The 13,540-nt window shown below is 39.5% G+C and overlaps 1 protein-coding gene across 5 annotated transcripts in view; it reads left to right on the top strand.

Moving 5' to 3' along the window:
* Window positions 1-13,540, top strand: part of FMNL2 (formin like 2) — a 366,592-nt gene that overhangs the window by 272,901 nt on the left and 80,151 nt on the right. For all 5 annotated transcript variants that reach the window (XM_072960970.1, XM_072960969.1, XM_031678518.2 and 2 more), the window contains 2 exons: window positions 3,424-3,500; window positions 12,114-12,197. In XM_072960970.1, coding sequence (XP_072817071.1) covers window positions 3,424-3,500; window positions 12,114-12,197 — 161 coding nt within the window. The remainder of the gene's footprint in view (window positions 1-3,423; window positions 3,501-12,113; window positions 12,198-13,540) is intronic.

Raw genomic sequence — 13,540 nt, forward strand, 5'->3', positions numbered from 1 at the left:
AGCAAATCAGCTGCTCCCTCCGTTTAACTTCCTTGCAAATAACTTTATGAAGAGGCCCAAGACAAAGGATGTCTGTCTGGGCTGCCTTCATTCCTAAAATCTCTGCCCTTACCGTGTATATTCACCTGAATGGCCTTGTTTGGCTTGTGCCTCATCTTTTAAGATCTGTCATTCAGCTCAGAAAAAAATAAACTGTATATCAGATCAATCGTCCCCTGTTATAGTAAGAGTTCTGTTGGCAGCGGCGGTAGGAAGTGATAGGTTCCACTCGGTGTAATTGTCGTGTTTAAAGCCTGGAAAAAAAAGGAGATTTTGCTTGGAATAAGACATGGCTAGCAGTTAAAATGAATTTACTATGAGTCTCAGCTGTATAATGGTGGGGGAAAAAGAGATTTCAAATCAAGCTTTCAATATTAGCCAGGTAGTCTAGGTTGAGCAGTCTTCCCTTAATGTTATCTGGAGTCTTCAGGCACTTCATTCATTAATCTTTTGTTCACCTTGAATAGAAGATACTTAATTTGCTGTCTTCTTTTAAAAAAAAAAATCCTTAAGCATATTCTGTTTAGATTTTCTTCCAAGTAGTTTTAAATGAAACCCTGTAGGGCAGGGAAGGAAGAGCCTAAATTAGATATCTCTGTGACCAGAACTCTCCAAATCAGCCTCCTTGTTTAATACCAGGCAGTTCTCAGTCTGTCCTGGGGTGGGGAAGTGCTCATGACTGACCTGGAGAAAGGCTACAGGCCATGAAGGAAGGAGTCTGGTCCCCTTTGAGCTCTGCAGTCATAAAATTAAACCTATTAGACAGGCTTCCAGGGCTCAGCTGTCTCCGTGGGCTCCTCCCTGGGCCGGCCTTTTGCAGAAAGGACCAGGGGAAAGGTGGATGCTCCTAATCAATGGTGTCCAGCTCTTTTTTGCTGGTTCCCACAGACATGTGATTTCCCTTTAAGTGTTTTAGAGCATGCTGGTTCCATTGTAGAAGTTGGGGTGGGGGTGAGGGGAGGGTGTAGCTCAGTGCACAAGGTCCTGGGTTCAATCCCCAGTACTCCATTAAATAAACAAATAAATAAACTTAATTACCTCCCTTTGCCAAAAAAAAAAAAATGTGCAGAGTGTCGCCACTCACTGTTTATGTTTGAGGGAAGTGGATGCCAAGGCTTCTGTGTGGTTCAGAGTCCAGCTGAAAGTTGAACAGTCCCCAAGAGAATAGAATGCAAAGTCAGTTTAGTTCTACCTCAGTTATCCTGCAGTTTCCAAAGTGTAGTGCCTCCCGCAGTAAATGCCTAATAAATGTTACCTGCTATTGTTGTCATCCCTGTTACCTCAGCGTTTTGATTAAATTGTTTTGTTTTGATATATCTCTTAGTCCTTCAGCCGATCCTCTTTTTTTGTTTTGTTTTTTCTTAAGCTTTTTAAATTTTTTTTTTTTAAAGTAGGTACTAGGGACTGAACCCAGGACCTCGTGCATGCTAAGCATGCATTCTACCACTACTGAGCTGTACCCTCCATCCAATTAGATGCTCTTTTGTACTCTGTTAGGTCTTCGGTGCTATGCTGGGTACCATGTGGTTCACGATGTAGGTGAGGGAGGACCTTGCCTTAAGGAAGCATAAGGCAGAATTAAGGGACCAGTACAAGCTCCAGGGAATGAGTCAGGACTCTGCATAATGCATGGCTAGGAATGCCGAGTCATCTTCTAAAGGCCACATGTGCAGACAGCCCAAGACTTGTGACTCTGATGTGGCGCTTCTGGAGCAGCCAGCATACCTGGAAATGGTTTCCTCAACTGTGTGGCCAAAGACCCACCTCATCAGTGATCTTCATTGCTGGAAAGCTCTTCAGGAAGCCCTGGGCTTGGAAGTCCCTCCAAACTACAGATGACTCTGCTGCTTCTTAAGCTTTTCTTGACAAAAGAGGGGGTGCCTTTTTTTCCCCCTTCTCGTTGCATCAAGGATGCTTTTATTTCCTATATCCTGGATGCTGCAAACCTGAGAAGGTCTTTAGGGTACCTCCAGGGGGGAAATTGAGACTATTTTCCCTAGTGCAAAGCAACTGTCGGAGAAATGAAGAGCCTTCAGAAGAGGAGAAGAGGGTGACTGGAGCCCCCAGTATGAGCAGGTATCCTCCCTGGGGCAGCAGGTCCCACCTGGGGCAGGGCAGTGCTCTCCCCTCTCCACATCTTAGACTCCTCCTGGACAGCTTTCCCCTCTCCTTTCTGTCCATGGATGCCTTTCCTTGGAGTTGGATGACCCTGATTCAGCTGCAGTCATGGCCAGAATTCTCAAAGGCTTTTCCTGAAAACAGTGTAACCTAAAGGTGGTTTGGGTCTGGAGCACAGAGAGCAAAGAACTCTTCTCAGAAGGCATTGCACACCAAATGACATTATTCCAGACCAGCCTGAGGCTGCAGTTACTGGAAATAAATGTTTCATAGGAAACTATGTTCCAGAGAACTCATGTGCAGTGCAACCTAGTGATACCTTGAGGATTATTTGGAGTCGAGAGGATAGAGAGGTGAGGACATTGACTATCAGAGGAGGATTCATTGGAGAAAGGAAGACCTGAGGGAGTTCTGGAAGGACAGGTGGGATTTTGATAGACAAGGGAATGAGAAAGGACATTCCAGAAATAAAAAGGAGGTGTCTAGAGGAGGGACCTTCCAAGTGAGGTCCTGCAGAAAAGAATGAACATAGTAAATTGGAGATTGCTACCTTAAAAAGGCCTACTTGCAAGGTTGGCCTTTGGTTTGCAACTGGGAACTTGGTTCCCACCATCCCCTGTTCATAATGGCCCACTGCACCACCCTGTTTATGCCAACCGCATGGTTTATGCTGAATGCCTGTTTTCTTTCTGGGAGGCTGGACTTTGGGTATGTGCTGGGCAGAGAGTACTAAGTGATCAGCCCCAGGTACTAAGTCTCTAATGAGCTTCCCTGGTAGACAGCATTTCACAAATATTGTCATTTGTGACTTTTATGGGTAAAGACTCCTGGAAGCTTGTACCTGGTTTCCTCTGGACTTCACCTTGTGCACCTCCTTAGCTAATTGTTCCTAGTCTCTCTTTGCTGTAGTAAATCATCGCCATAAGGATAACTACACGCTGAGTCCTGTGAGCCCTAGAGAATCACTGAAATGGGTAGTTTCAGGGGCCCCAACACATAGATGTGTCAGTGACTGTTGTATTATGGGACAGGAAAAAACAATCTACTTACTTAAGGACACTTCGTACATGAAATAAATAATTTCCCCCAGTCCTTTTGCATAAGCTGATTTTTATGATGAGAAACTTGTGTAGTTTGCAGAAAGAAATGTGAGAGAAGCCCACTTTAGAAGCAGATATTTTCATATTCTGTTAAACTTACTACAAGTAAGCTGCAGTTCTAGCAGTTACTAAAATGTTTTTAAGAATATGTGTTCTTGAATTATAGAAATTCAGACGGCGTGTTCAAGAATCCACACAAGTGCTAAGAGAACTGGAAATTTCTTTAAGAACCAACCATATTGGGTAAGTGTGTTCACATTTTAGCTCTATGGGCTTTTGGACACTTTACAAAGTGACTGAATCATATCCAGAGAATTAAGCTTCCTTTCTGTTCATTGTAAGTTAAGAGACTGAGGTTTAGATGGGTGGAAGCTTTGTTTTCATTCTCCAATTGCTCACTGTACAAGAATCAGTCAGAGCAGGACAGACAGTCCTTGACTTGGGATGCTTATAACAATTCTAAAATCCTTTGCTTGGATGCAGTGGTAGTGTGTGCATAGTAATTCCCTGGGAAATCAGGAACCCCCGATAAGTAATGTAGACTGAGATCCTGGGAGTTCTAGAAGCCTTCACTGGAGTTCTTCAAGCTGGTTAGTCAAAGCTGCTTCATTATTTTTTTAATTCCCTGGCCAGAAGGGGACAGAAGCTGGAGTGATGTCACTTGACACACCTCCTTGCACTTAAATACTTTGTTCTGAGTCTCTTCTTCCTCCAAGCCAGAATTTCAGGACCATGAAGTATAAATCCACACTGGGTAAAGTGTGGGGAATCTCTGCACTAAGCATTTCTAAGAGGTTTTTGTGCAACAGCATGGTTGCTTTGCCTCAAGCAAGTACAACTTCATTACACACACCTTTCCTCCTGAGATGGCAGAATTGTACAGCACATTCAAGTAAGATGGTTTATCTCTAAAGCAGAATGATATTGGTATTTTATAGCTTCAATTCTTCCTAAAGTGCCTGTTTAACATTTGACAATTACTTAACCCCTCTGGATTTTAATTCTTTGAAGTTTACGAGGAAAAGAGTATAGACTTTATATCTCTCAGAATTTTCCCCTGTGACAGGTAATCGTAATGAAGTTTTCCATGTATATTACCTTTTTGTTTTACAGAGTATCTGTAGGATAAATATATTACCTAAATAACAGTTAACTTCTACTTTGGACTGTGTTTGGTATAAGCCATTTAGGTGGTTATTTTTTTCAGAATAAGCATTTTTAGGTCATAGAAATGCAAGGTTAATTTGTAGTTCCAGAGCTTGGGTGAGAATTTTCACTTCCTTAAGGATAATTTCACATGTTTGTCACCTCAAAAATGAAGTATTCAGAAAATGAACTGATCTAACCTAGAGTTGATAATCACCTCTGTCCTGGAAAATGGGCTGTAGAACAATGGATCACAGTGTCGTGAAAGTGAACTGTAACAGAGAAATTAACAGTTACCTGGTCCCTCATTTGATAGATTAAAAGAATTAAGGACTGGAAAAGGTGAGTGACTTTCACAGAGTCTACAGCTGTAGAACCAGGTGATTTGTTCAAAATGCTGTGTTCTTTTACTTCTGTAGTCTAATCTGGCAGCTCTTCCCCTGAAAAGAAATAAGATAATCAGGACTCAGGGATCAAAGCAATGAGGCTTGTCTATTGGGGGTGAGAGTGGTGGTGATTTAATACAGTTCGGCATCTGAAGCTTAGGAAATTCAAATGCTTTCCAATGTTAGTGGATAAGGAACTAGATTCCATTTGGTAAGGTTCAATCCTATACTGTTGGCACTTCTTCTTGAATGAAAATGGTAAAATGAGCCGCAGCCCAGATTTCTACAAATTGTCGAAAAGCATCTCTTCAAGCATTGCTGAAGTAATGTGAAATTGACCATCAAATGCCAAAGCAAGATGATCGTTTCCAATACAAAGTTGGATGAAGAGAAGAGCTCTGGTTGGGTGGAAGCCAGTGCAAATCTGCAAGCAATTGGTGTGGTTTGTTGTTTAGGATACTCTGAGCATGTTGAAAGAGTCTTACATTTCTTTCATCTTCACCAGCTGCAGTTTTCCCTTGTCTACTATCTACTTGAGACACTCTGAAAGCTTTGGTTTTAGCAGCAGAGAAATTCAAGGAAGTGCATTGTCTGGTTGTATGAAATCATCAGTTATTGGCATAACCTTATCATGGAATGAAACCACACACCAGGATTTTGACCTATCTTGCCTGTCCTGAATACCCAAACCTGAACTGGACTCTTCTTTATGGAAATTAATTGGCTTGACCATATTTGATGGGGAAAACCTCTGAAGAGTTACTCAATAGTGTGAAAATCATCAGTTACTACAACGAAGAGTTCTGGGAATGCAGGGTGCTGTAGAGGGGATCTCTAGATTTTTATTGCACTCTTTGGGGTACCAGATTAAAAGTATAATTGGGTGCCCATTTGCCTTAGAGATCGTGGCTCATACTTTTGCCATGCCCCCCTCTTTGACTTAAATAAGTTATATAAACCCTCTCTATTTACCATGTGACCCAGTTAGCTTCTCACCTATAAAATGAGAATAATACTATTTAATAGGAATGTTGTAATAATTAAATGTGATAACTTAGGAAAGACAATATAGGGTTTAATATAAAGTAATAACTCAACATATGATAGATGTTATTTGTTGTTATTCTTGTTGAAAATAATATTGTATCAGATAATAACTCAACAGTATTGTGTGATGTGTCCCTAAGGAAATCCATGCAGAGAATGTTACCTTCTCTGTCTAAAGTGACCCTGACACCTAGGAGTTGGTGATTCCCAGAAATTAAAAGAATTACATTTGAAATCTACTTGTCCTGAAAAAAAATTATTTTTGGCACATGCTTGCATGTCAAGGTTAAAATCTGGGGCTTTCCTCAGATAACATTCCAAGCTACAGCTTTTGTCAAGCAAAGGGCCTATTCTGAGTTTTGATATCAGCCTAAAACTATAAATGGAGCAGTCATCTAAGAAAGAAAATTAATTTTTTGAGCCAAATTGAAATAAGAATTGGACTAGAAATAATCTCGTTCACTTACTCTTAGGAACTATAATAATAGAGAGAAATTGGATTATGGCTTATCCACGCCCTTGAAATGACTTGAAATAGCCTTGAAAGGAGCCAAGCGCTGTTAGAACACATTGGCTGTGTTGTGCGAGGAGGCAGATGTCAGGATGCCTTGGATGTCAGGGTGATCAGATTCAAGTGGTGCTGATGGTTGGGGGCCCAGTAGATTGACGGGTTTTAGTCCATGAAACTGAGGTGTAGGCTCTCTCTCTCCTTGCAGGTAATTAATTTTAGTAAAACTGCCTATTATGATAGAAAATTACTTTTCATCCTGAGTGCAAGGTCATAGAGGTTCTGAAAGCTGCTCTTTTCAGTGTATCTCAATGGTAGGGGGGATAAGAGTGGGCAGGAGGTTGCAGGCAGAATGTGCAGGTTAGCAAGGAGAGGGGAGACGTGTAGAAAAAGGAAGGAGCTGAGGAGTGTTGTGTGCCTGTCTTTTCTCCTGGACGGCCTGGCCACTTTGTGAAACGGTGCTGGCTGGGCCAGGCTGACAGGAAACAGAATAGCTAAAGCTAGATTTGTGCCACATCATGTGTGGTGTGAGTGTGTGCATCAAGCTACCCTGTGATTAACTGATTCTTAGATGGTGCTTTTTTGGACATCCTCAAGAGTGTAATCATTTTATCATGAAGTTAAGCACTCTATTCTGCAAGTTAAATGTGTTATTTCTCACAGAAATATTTTTATTATTACCCTTTACCGCTGAACCTCTGTTTTTCAGATGAGGAAACAGAGTCAGCAATTAAATATCTTGGTTAAGTCCATGTAATTCAGAAGCACTGAGATTTGACCCTGGAGATGTACAAATCTAAAGCCTGTTATCTAAACCAGCAGTTATTAAATTTTTTGATTTCAGGACTACTTGACTGTCTTAAATTTATTTGAACTCCAATCAATTTTTATTTATGTGGATTTTATTTATTAGTGTTACTGTATTGGAAATTTAAACTGATAAATTTTAGATGTGCTTATTTAATAACATTTAATATTTATTTAACAATGAATATTTAATAAATGTAAATATGTAAATATAAAATGAACATAATATAGCACAAATAACATATTTCATGAAAATAACTATCTTCCAAAGCAAAAAAAAAAATCAGTGACAAGAGTGGCATTGATTTACATGTTTACAAATCTCTTTAATGTCTCACTGATAGAAGGCAGTTGGACTCTCATATCTTTGTATGTATTCAGTTTATTGTAATGTGTTTTAGTTGATGTATATGAAGAAGACCTGGCTTTACACAGATATGCACTTGACAAAAGAAAGAGCTTTTAAGTAATCTTTTCAGATAATTGTAGATATTCTTTGATACTACACCAAAATTCAAGAAGTGGTAATTTTTAAAAAAATTTATTTACTTATTTTTTGTGGGGGAGTGGTAATTTTTAGTGGAGGTACCAGTGATTGAACCCAGGACCTTGTGCATGCTAAGCATGCACTCTACTACTGAGCTACCCCTTCCTCCCCAAGAAGTGGTAATTTCTTAAAGTTACTTGTCGTGTGGAATCAGAAGCCATAATCAGTGAGCTTTTGTACCCTATTATACTTCAATCCATTGTGTTGTCTTGCACTTTAAATGGGTGTTTATACCCATGGTAATTTTGTAGCATCATGAATTAGTCATTTGGAAAAGCTTGTTTCCCTGAGTCATCCTGATCTATCAAATGTCAATATATTTTATTCTATACTATAAAAAACAGTCACATTTGTTAATAATCATCAGTCTCATCAGAATATACTTTAAATACTGGGAAGCTGTCCAACTCAGGTGGTGAATACAAATGTTCCAAAATTCTCATTTTTCTCCTTGTAAGCTCAAATTTTCTCATTGAGAGCAAGTGTTGTCAGTTGTATTCCTCAAAATGGTAGGCTCACTTCATTCACTTTTGAGAATATCTGCCTAACACCTGAGACAGAATAACCATAATTTGTCCGTCATTTTATATTCCATGTAAAAAAGGGGCTGGTTCAGTTACCAGCTCCAGCAGCTGCACTAGTGCTTTTCCTTAAGACGTCGTCATTCCTGGGCAGACAGCAGGAGTGCTCTCTGTGGGTTTCCCATTTTTATCACACGGAAAATTAAAAAGGTGTATACTCAGGGAGGAAGCATTACTAAAATTAGTGATTTTTAGTGCTTCACTGAGGACAGTTTAAGTGCAGCTGATTTCTCTTTTCCTCCTAAGTGCTTAGGGTGAACATACAATAAACAGGGCGTATTTTTGATGGTAGCAGTTTTATTCACATTTCTTTTGTACCATCAGCGCGAGTGTCAGTGACAAAAGTAACTACTTTTGTAATTGTATGAAAATGGTTTTAACTTCACAGACTCCTGAGAGGGCTTCAGGGACCACAGGTGGTACATGTGCTATACTCTGAAAACTAGTTTGTGATGTTGTTGGTGGAACAGATTGGTAGCCCACGGTGAATCTGGGTGATGCTTACCTTCTTTCTCTTGCTTCTTGTGATTTTTTTTTTTTCATGATTTGTCAGCAACTGCGATTCCTACCGGATGCCTGTAGCATCTCTCTAAAGGAGACTGACCGAGAGAATTCACCATTTATCCCTTTATCTTGTGTGTCTTGGGTCTGCTTTCTTTGATCTTAGAAATTTAAAGCCAGAAATGTCCTTTGAGGCTTAATTTTCTAGATGAGAACAATGAGGTTCTAAGATTTAGGGGGCAGAGAGAAAACAATAGCAATCTGGAAACAAAGCTTTGACCTGTCTATAGTGAAACAGTAACTATTGGCATCTTCATTTACAGCCCTTCCTTGAAGCTTTTTTCCAGAGCTATTTCTCATTATCACCGTGTCTTCTAGCGCCTAAGCAGCTGATTTGGAATTTGCCTAAATTGAAGTTGACAATATATGGTAATAACATCGCATCTGTAAGGTAGTCAGTAAATGGTGCATGCTGTCAGCATCAGAAATAATTCTACTTTCCAAAACCTGTAATCACTCAATTTGAAACTGTTTGCATATTGGCAATGTATTAAAGTGTGTGTAGCCTGCACAGAGGTGAAAATGGAAATTTTCTACAGGAACCCTAGATTTATGATATGTCATTAACGTACATAAATCTGCAGAATGGGGCATCCGTTTTTTTATGCCTTTAGATGAAAGGTACTGCTTTGAAAGTTGCCTCTTTTTCGTCTCTCCTGATTTTATTTCCATATTCTTTCTTTTCCACAGAAGCCCACCCTCACCTCTGTTCTCTCCCATACAGAATATCCCAGGTAGGGTAGGGATAGGGAGTGAGCGGACGGGGGAAAAATTGAAGGCTGCTTTTTCCTTATAACCGATAGCCTTTTTTGCTGAGGTGACTTTACTAACCTCATCTCACTTGACAAAGTGGGGTACAGTAGTCAGCTGTGGTGGATTTATAGCTTACTCTTCCCTAAATCACCTATAGGGGTCTGGCCATATCAGAGATTCAGGGAAGATCTCACAGCATGGAAAAAGAGGTTAAAAGTGAAATGAAGTCTCGCAGAGGCAGGACATGTTACATGCTTGGCTGTCTTCTTAGGAACTGAGCAGCTAGCTGGCTTCTGCCTTTCACTTTGAAATTTATTTTTAAGGCGCTTATCAGCACTTTGAGTCAAGAAAATTGTAGCTCTCGCTGTACTGGCTATTTCCTACCATTTCTTTCTTCCTCCTTGTTGTTTTTGGTTAAATATCTGTGAGTCATTTGTTTCCTATCCAGTTTGTGTCTGAACTTTGTAAGTTAGAGGTGTTAGCAGGTCCTTAAGGTGTCCTGGACCGTTTCTGATTTGTAGAGGTAGTGTCTGGAAAATCAACCAGAAGCAACTACAGAGGCTGTTCTTCTCAACTCCTAAATTAATGCTCTTATGAGTTACTGAGACAGACTATATGAAACCGAGATTGCTCTGAAAAATCTGGACCCTGTGGCTACTTTTCCTATTAGAAAGACAGCCCCCACGCCCAGCTCTGGGGACTCTTGCTGTGCACCCACCACTGAGGACTGGTTTAAATCTTGCAGTCAGAGCCCATAGACCCGACCAATGAATGGAGAAACCTCAGGGAAGCTAAGGGGGCTTGAATTTCAAGAGCACACAGCTAGTCATTCAATTCAGTACTGAGTTCCAGCTTTATTTTAGTCTCCTACCAGTTGTAAAAAGAAAAAAAAATTAAATACTTCTAAGCTTTTCATTATCAGCACTTAAAAATGTCCAGTGTCTTCTGAGACCTAGCCACATAGGGAGTAATTTAAAATAAATCCAGTGAAAATAAGTATCTAGAAGCAGATGCTGTGAGATCATGTGTGGGGTGGTTGTGAAATCAAACTTCAGCCTCTACTAAGAGCCAATCCCCTTAGTTCTGCTCCCCTAACAAAGCCACTTTGTGAGACCCAGCAGGTAGTGTTTCCACTCCAAGTCTCTTTCAGATGAGGTGTTCATGCTTCCTCATGGCTGTGTTATGTGCGTACATTTTGTGGTAGCCTATCTGAGGCACTTGGGGGAAGGTATGAGGTAAGCTGTCTACTTTTCCTATCTTACTGTCTTCTGAAACTACCTGCTGAAGCTGAGTTTCCATTGTGGAGATGTTAGGACTGGAAAGAGGATGAGCTTGAGGATAAAACAAAAAAACCCCCAAAACATCCCCTTAAAAACAAAACTTTAAAAATAGGCTTTCTGAGTCCACCAGATTTGTTTCTTCCTTTAAGACAAAAACCTCAATGCACAGCTCATCCTTAAAGACACACAATAGAATGATCCCACTGTTATTCTAATAGCTCTCAAAACTGATTTCCATAATAGCCATCATGTGCATAGCCAGTGGGCCTTGTTGACTTGGTGTTCATGGAGGAAGGCAAACATTTTGGAATGCTGTTGGCTGATGGACTCCAAGATTCATTTCTGTAATAGCAGATCTTTTAATTATTGGTTGGAGTTTCAAACCTTGTGGAGACTGAATGGGGTATCCCATGTTCTTTGAAGATGGATGACCTGAGAGAAATCTGTAACATGGGGTAAGAGGTGTTTATCCTCAGCACCTGAAGATTGTGTTTGACCACTCTGCTTCATCTTCTAGGAGTTACTCTGAAGGACAGATAAAAATATGTAAAAATTCTCAGTGAACTACATTCAAATCCACTGTTCAAACACAAAGTAGTATTATTTTAAATGAATTTTTTAAAAACCATGATATTTGTCATGTCTTGGCATTGATGGTGTGTGGTGCCTGGGACTTTTTTTTTAAGAGTTTAACAGTCATGGAAAAAAATTAAGCAAATCATTATCCCTACTGAATTTCCAGAAGCCCATAAACACTGGTCTCTCACTGGCTAGTTTAGTGTTTTCTACAGCTTAGTGTGCCAGCAAGGAGTTGAACGTGCATTTGGAATCATGCCTGGATTTCAGTGGTTATGTCGTCATGTCCTCAGTCTGCCTGGTTCCCCGTGCAGTCTTGGCTCCTTAAACAGGCAGGCAGTGGATCAGCTATGGTGGAAAAAGTACATTTAGCAAGTTCGTTTTTTACAAAGTTTATTACAGGTTATCTTAAGTCTCCTAAGCAGTAGAATACAAGCAAGGCACATGGATACTTTTTGCCCCCCTTTTCCACACATTGAAATGTTGTGGTTTTCTTGGTTGCCGTGTCTAAAAGCCCCTACCTCATATGATAGAGTCTAGGCCTTATTCCACAGTTCCTTTCAGATGGTGAGTGTCTGGTGGAAAAATAACTTTTCACTGTGTCCTTTTCACGCTAGAGCATGTGATGAACCTTGCCGATGATTTTTTTTTTCCCCTGCAACAGGTGGGTCAGAGAGTTTCTGAATGAAGAAAACAAAGGTCTTGATGTTCTGGTGGAATATCTGTCATTTGCGCAGTATGCAGTAACGTGAGTAAAACTTGCCGCCTTTGCTTTAAAATATTTATGTGGTCACAGAAGATGCAACTCAGTGGTAAAATTAGATACCACGCTGAGGGGAGACTCCCAGAAGCACATGTGGTAAGGTTTAAGGCGGTTTGTTTCTATTCAAGTAACTAAAAGCAAATCACATAATTGTTATTAGAAATGCTTTTAAGGCAGAAGTAAAACAGGAGAGTAAAATCACCCTTAAAGGACTCTTTATTTCAAAAAGAAATGCTTTCTTTAGTGCTCAAGTTACATATATCCATATGGTAGAATGCTCTAGCAATTACTGAAAGAGGTATGTGATATATTATTGAGTGAATAAAGGAAGATACAGAAGAGTGACTCCCTTTTTATTTAGAAAAAAACTTCATATATGTGTATATTTGTATGTACTAGCAGATATAGAAAAAATGATTGCAGAAATAGATACCAAACAGTGGGAATGAAGGAAGAGGGGGGTAAGCAAGAGGCTTTCCTTTTTACTTTACATGTATTTGTATTGTATTTTTTTTAATTGAAGTATAGTCACTTTACCGTGTTGTGCCAATTTCTGGTGTACAGCATAATGTTTCAGTCATACGTGTACATACATATATTCATTTTCATATTCTTTTTCATTGTAGGTTATTACAAGATACTGATTATAGTTCCCTGTGCTATACAGAAGAAACTTGTTGTTTATCTATTTTATGTATAGTAGTTAGTTATATTGTATTTGTTTTGACTTGCCCTTCCTAAGGGGAAGGATACAAAACTGGAGCAGAGCAGAAAAAAAGATTTAGTTATTTCACCGTGCTTTTTGATTCATAAAATTTTCCCATTTACTAGGCTTTTGGAAAGATTTACAACAGGAATGAAACCTATACATTTGAATGAGACATTCTCTTCTCCACATTCCCTCCTTTAATCCAAAAATATTCTAGGATGCACAAATAATTCACACACACACATTGAGGAAATAATACTATACTTTTAATTTGACTGGAAGACAGTTCGGTCTAGGTGGTATTTTTTTTTCCCTCAACTCTTGTTTTCAGAGCAGTAGCTTGTTTTTTATGTTGCCCCACTTTTTAAGATGTTCTAAGACCTAACCATATGTGATCTTATAATCCTCATCACTTCCTTGAGAATGTATGAAGTGAAAGCTATTATTATTCCTACCTTGTAGATGCTGAAATGAAAGTATTAACAGAAACTGGCTTGATTAGTTTCAGTTTTGATAATTCTGGTATATTATATGAAATATAATAAGAAAAAAAACAGACACGTTCTTATCTTCCTGAGAAATTGTCCTCTGAAATATAATTCTAGTTTTTATGGCATGC

Source organism: Vicugna pacos, chromosome 5 (genome assembly GCF_048564905.1).
Source record: "Vicugna pacos chromosome 5, VicPac4, whole genome shotgun sequence".
Taxonomy (NCBI): Eukaryota; Metazoa; Chordata; class Mammalia; order Artiodactyla; family Camelidae; genus Vicugna; species Vicugna pacos.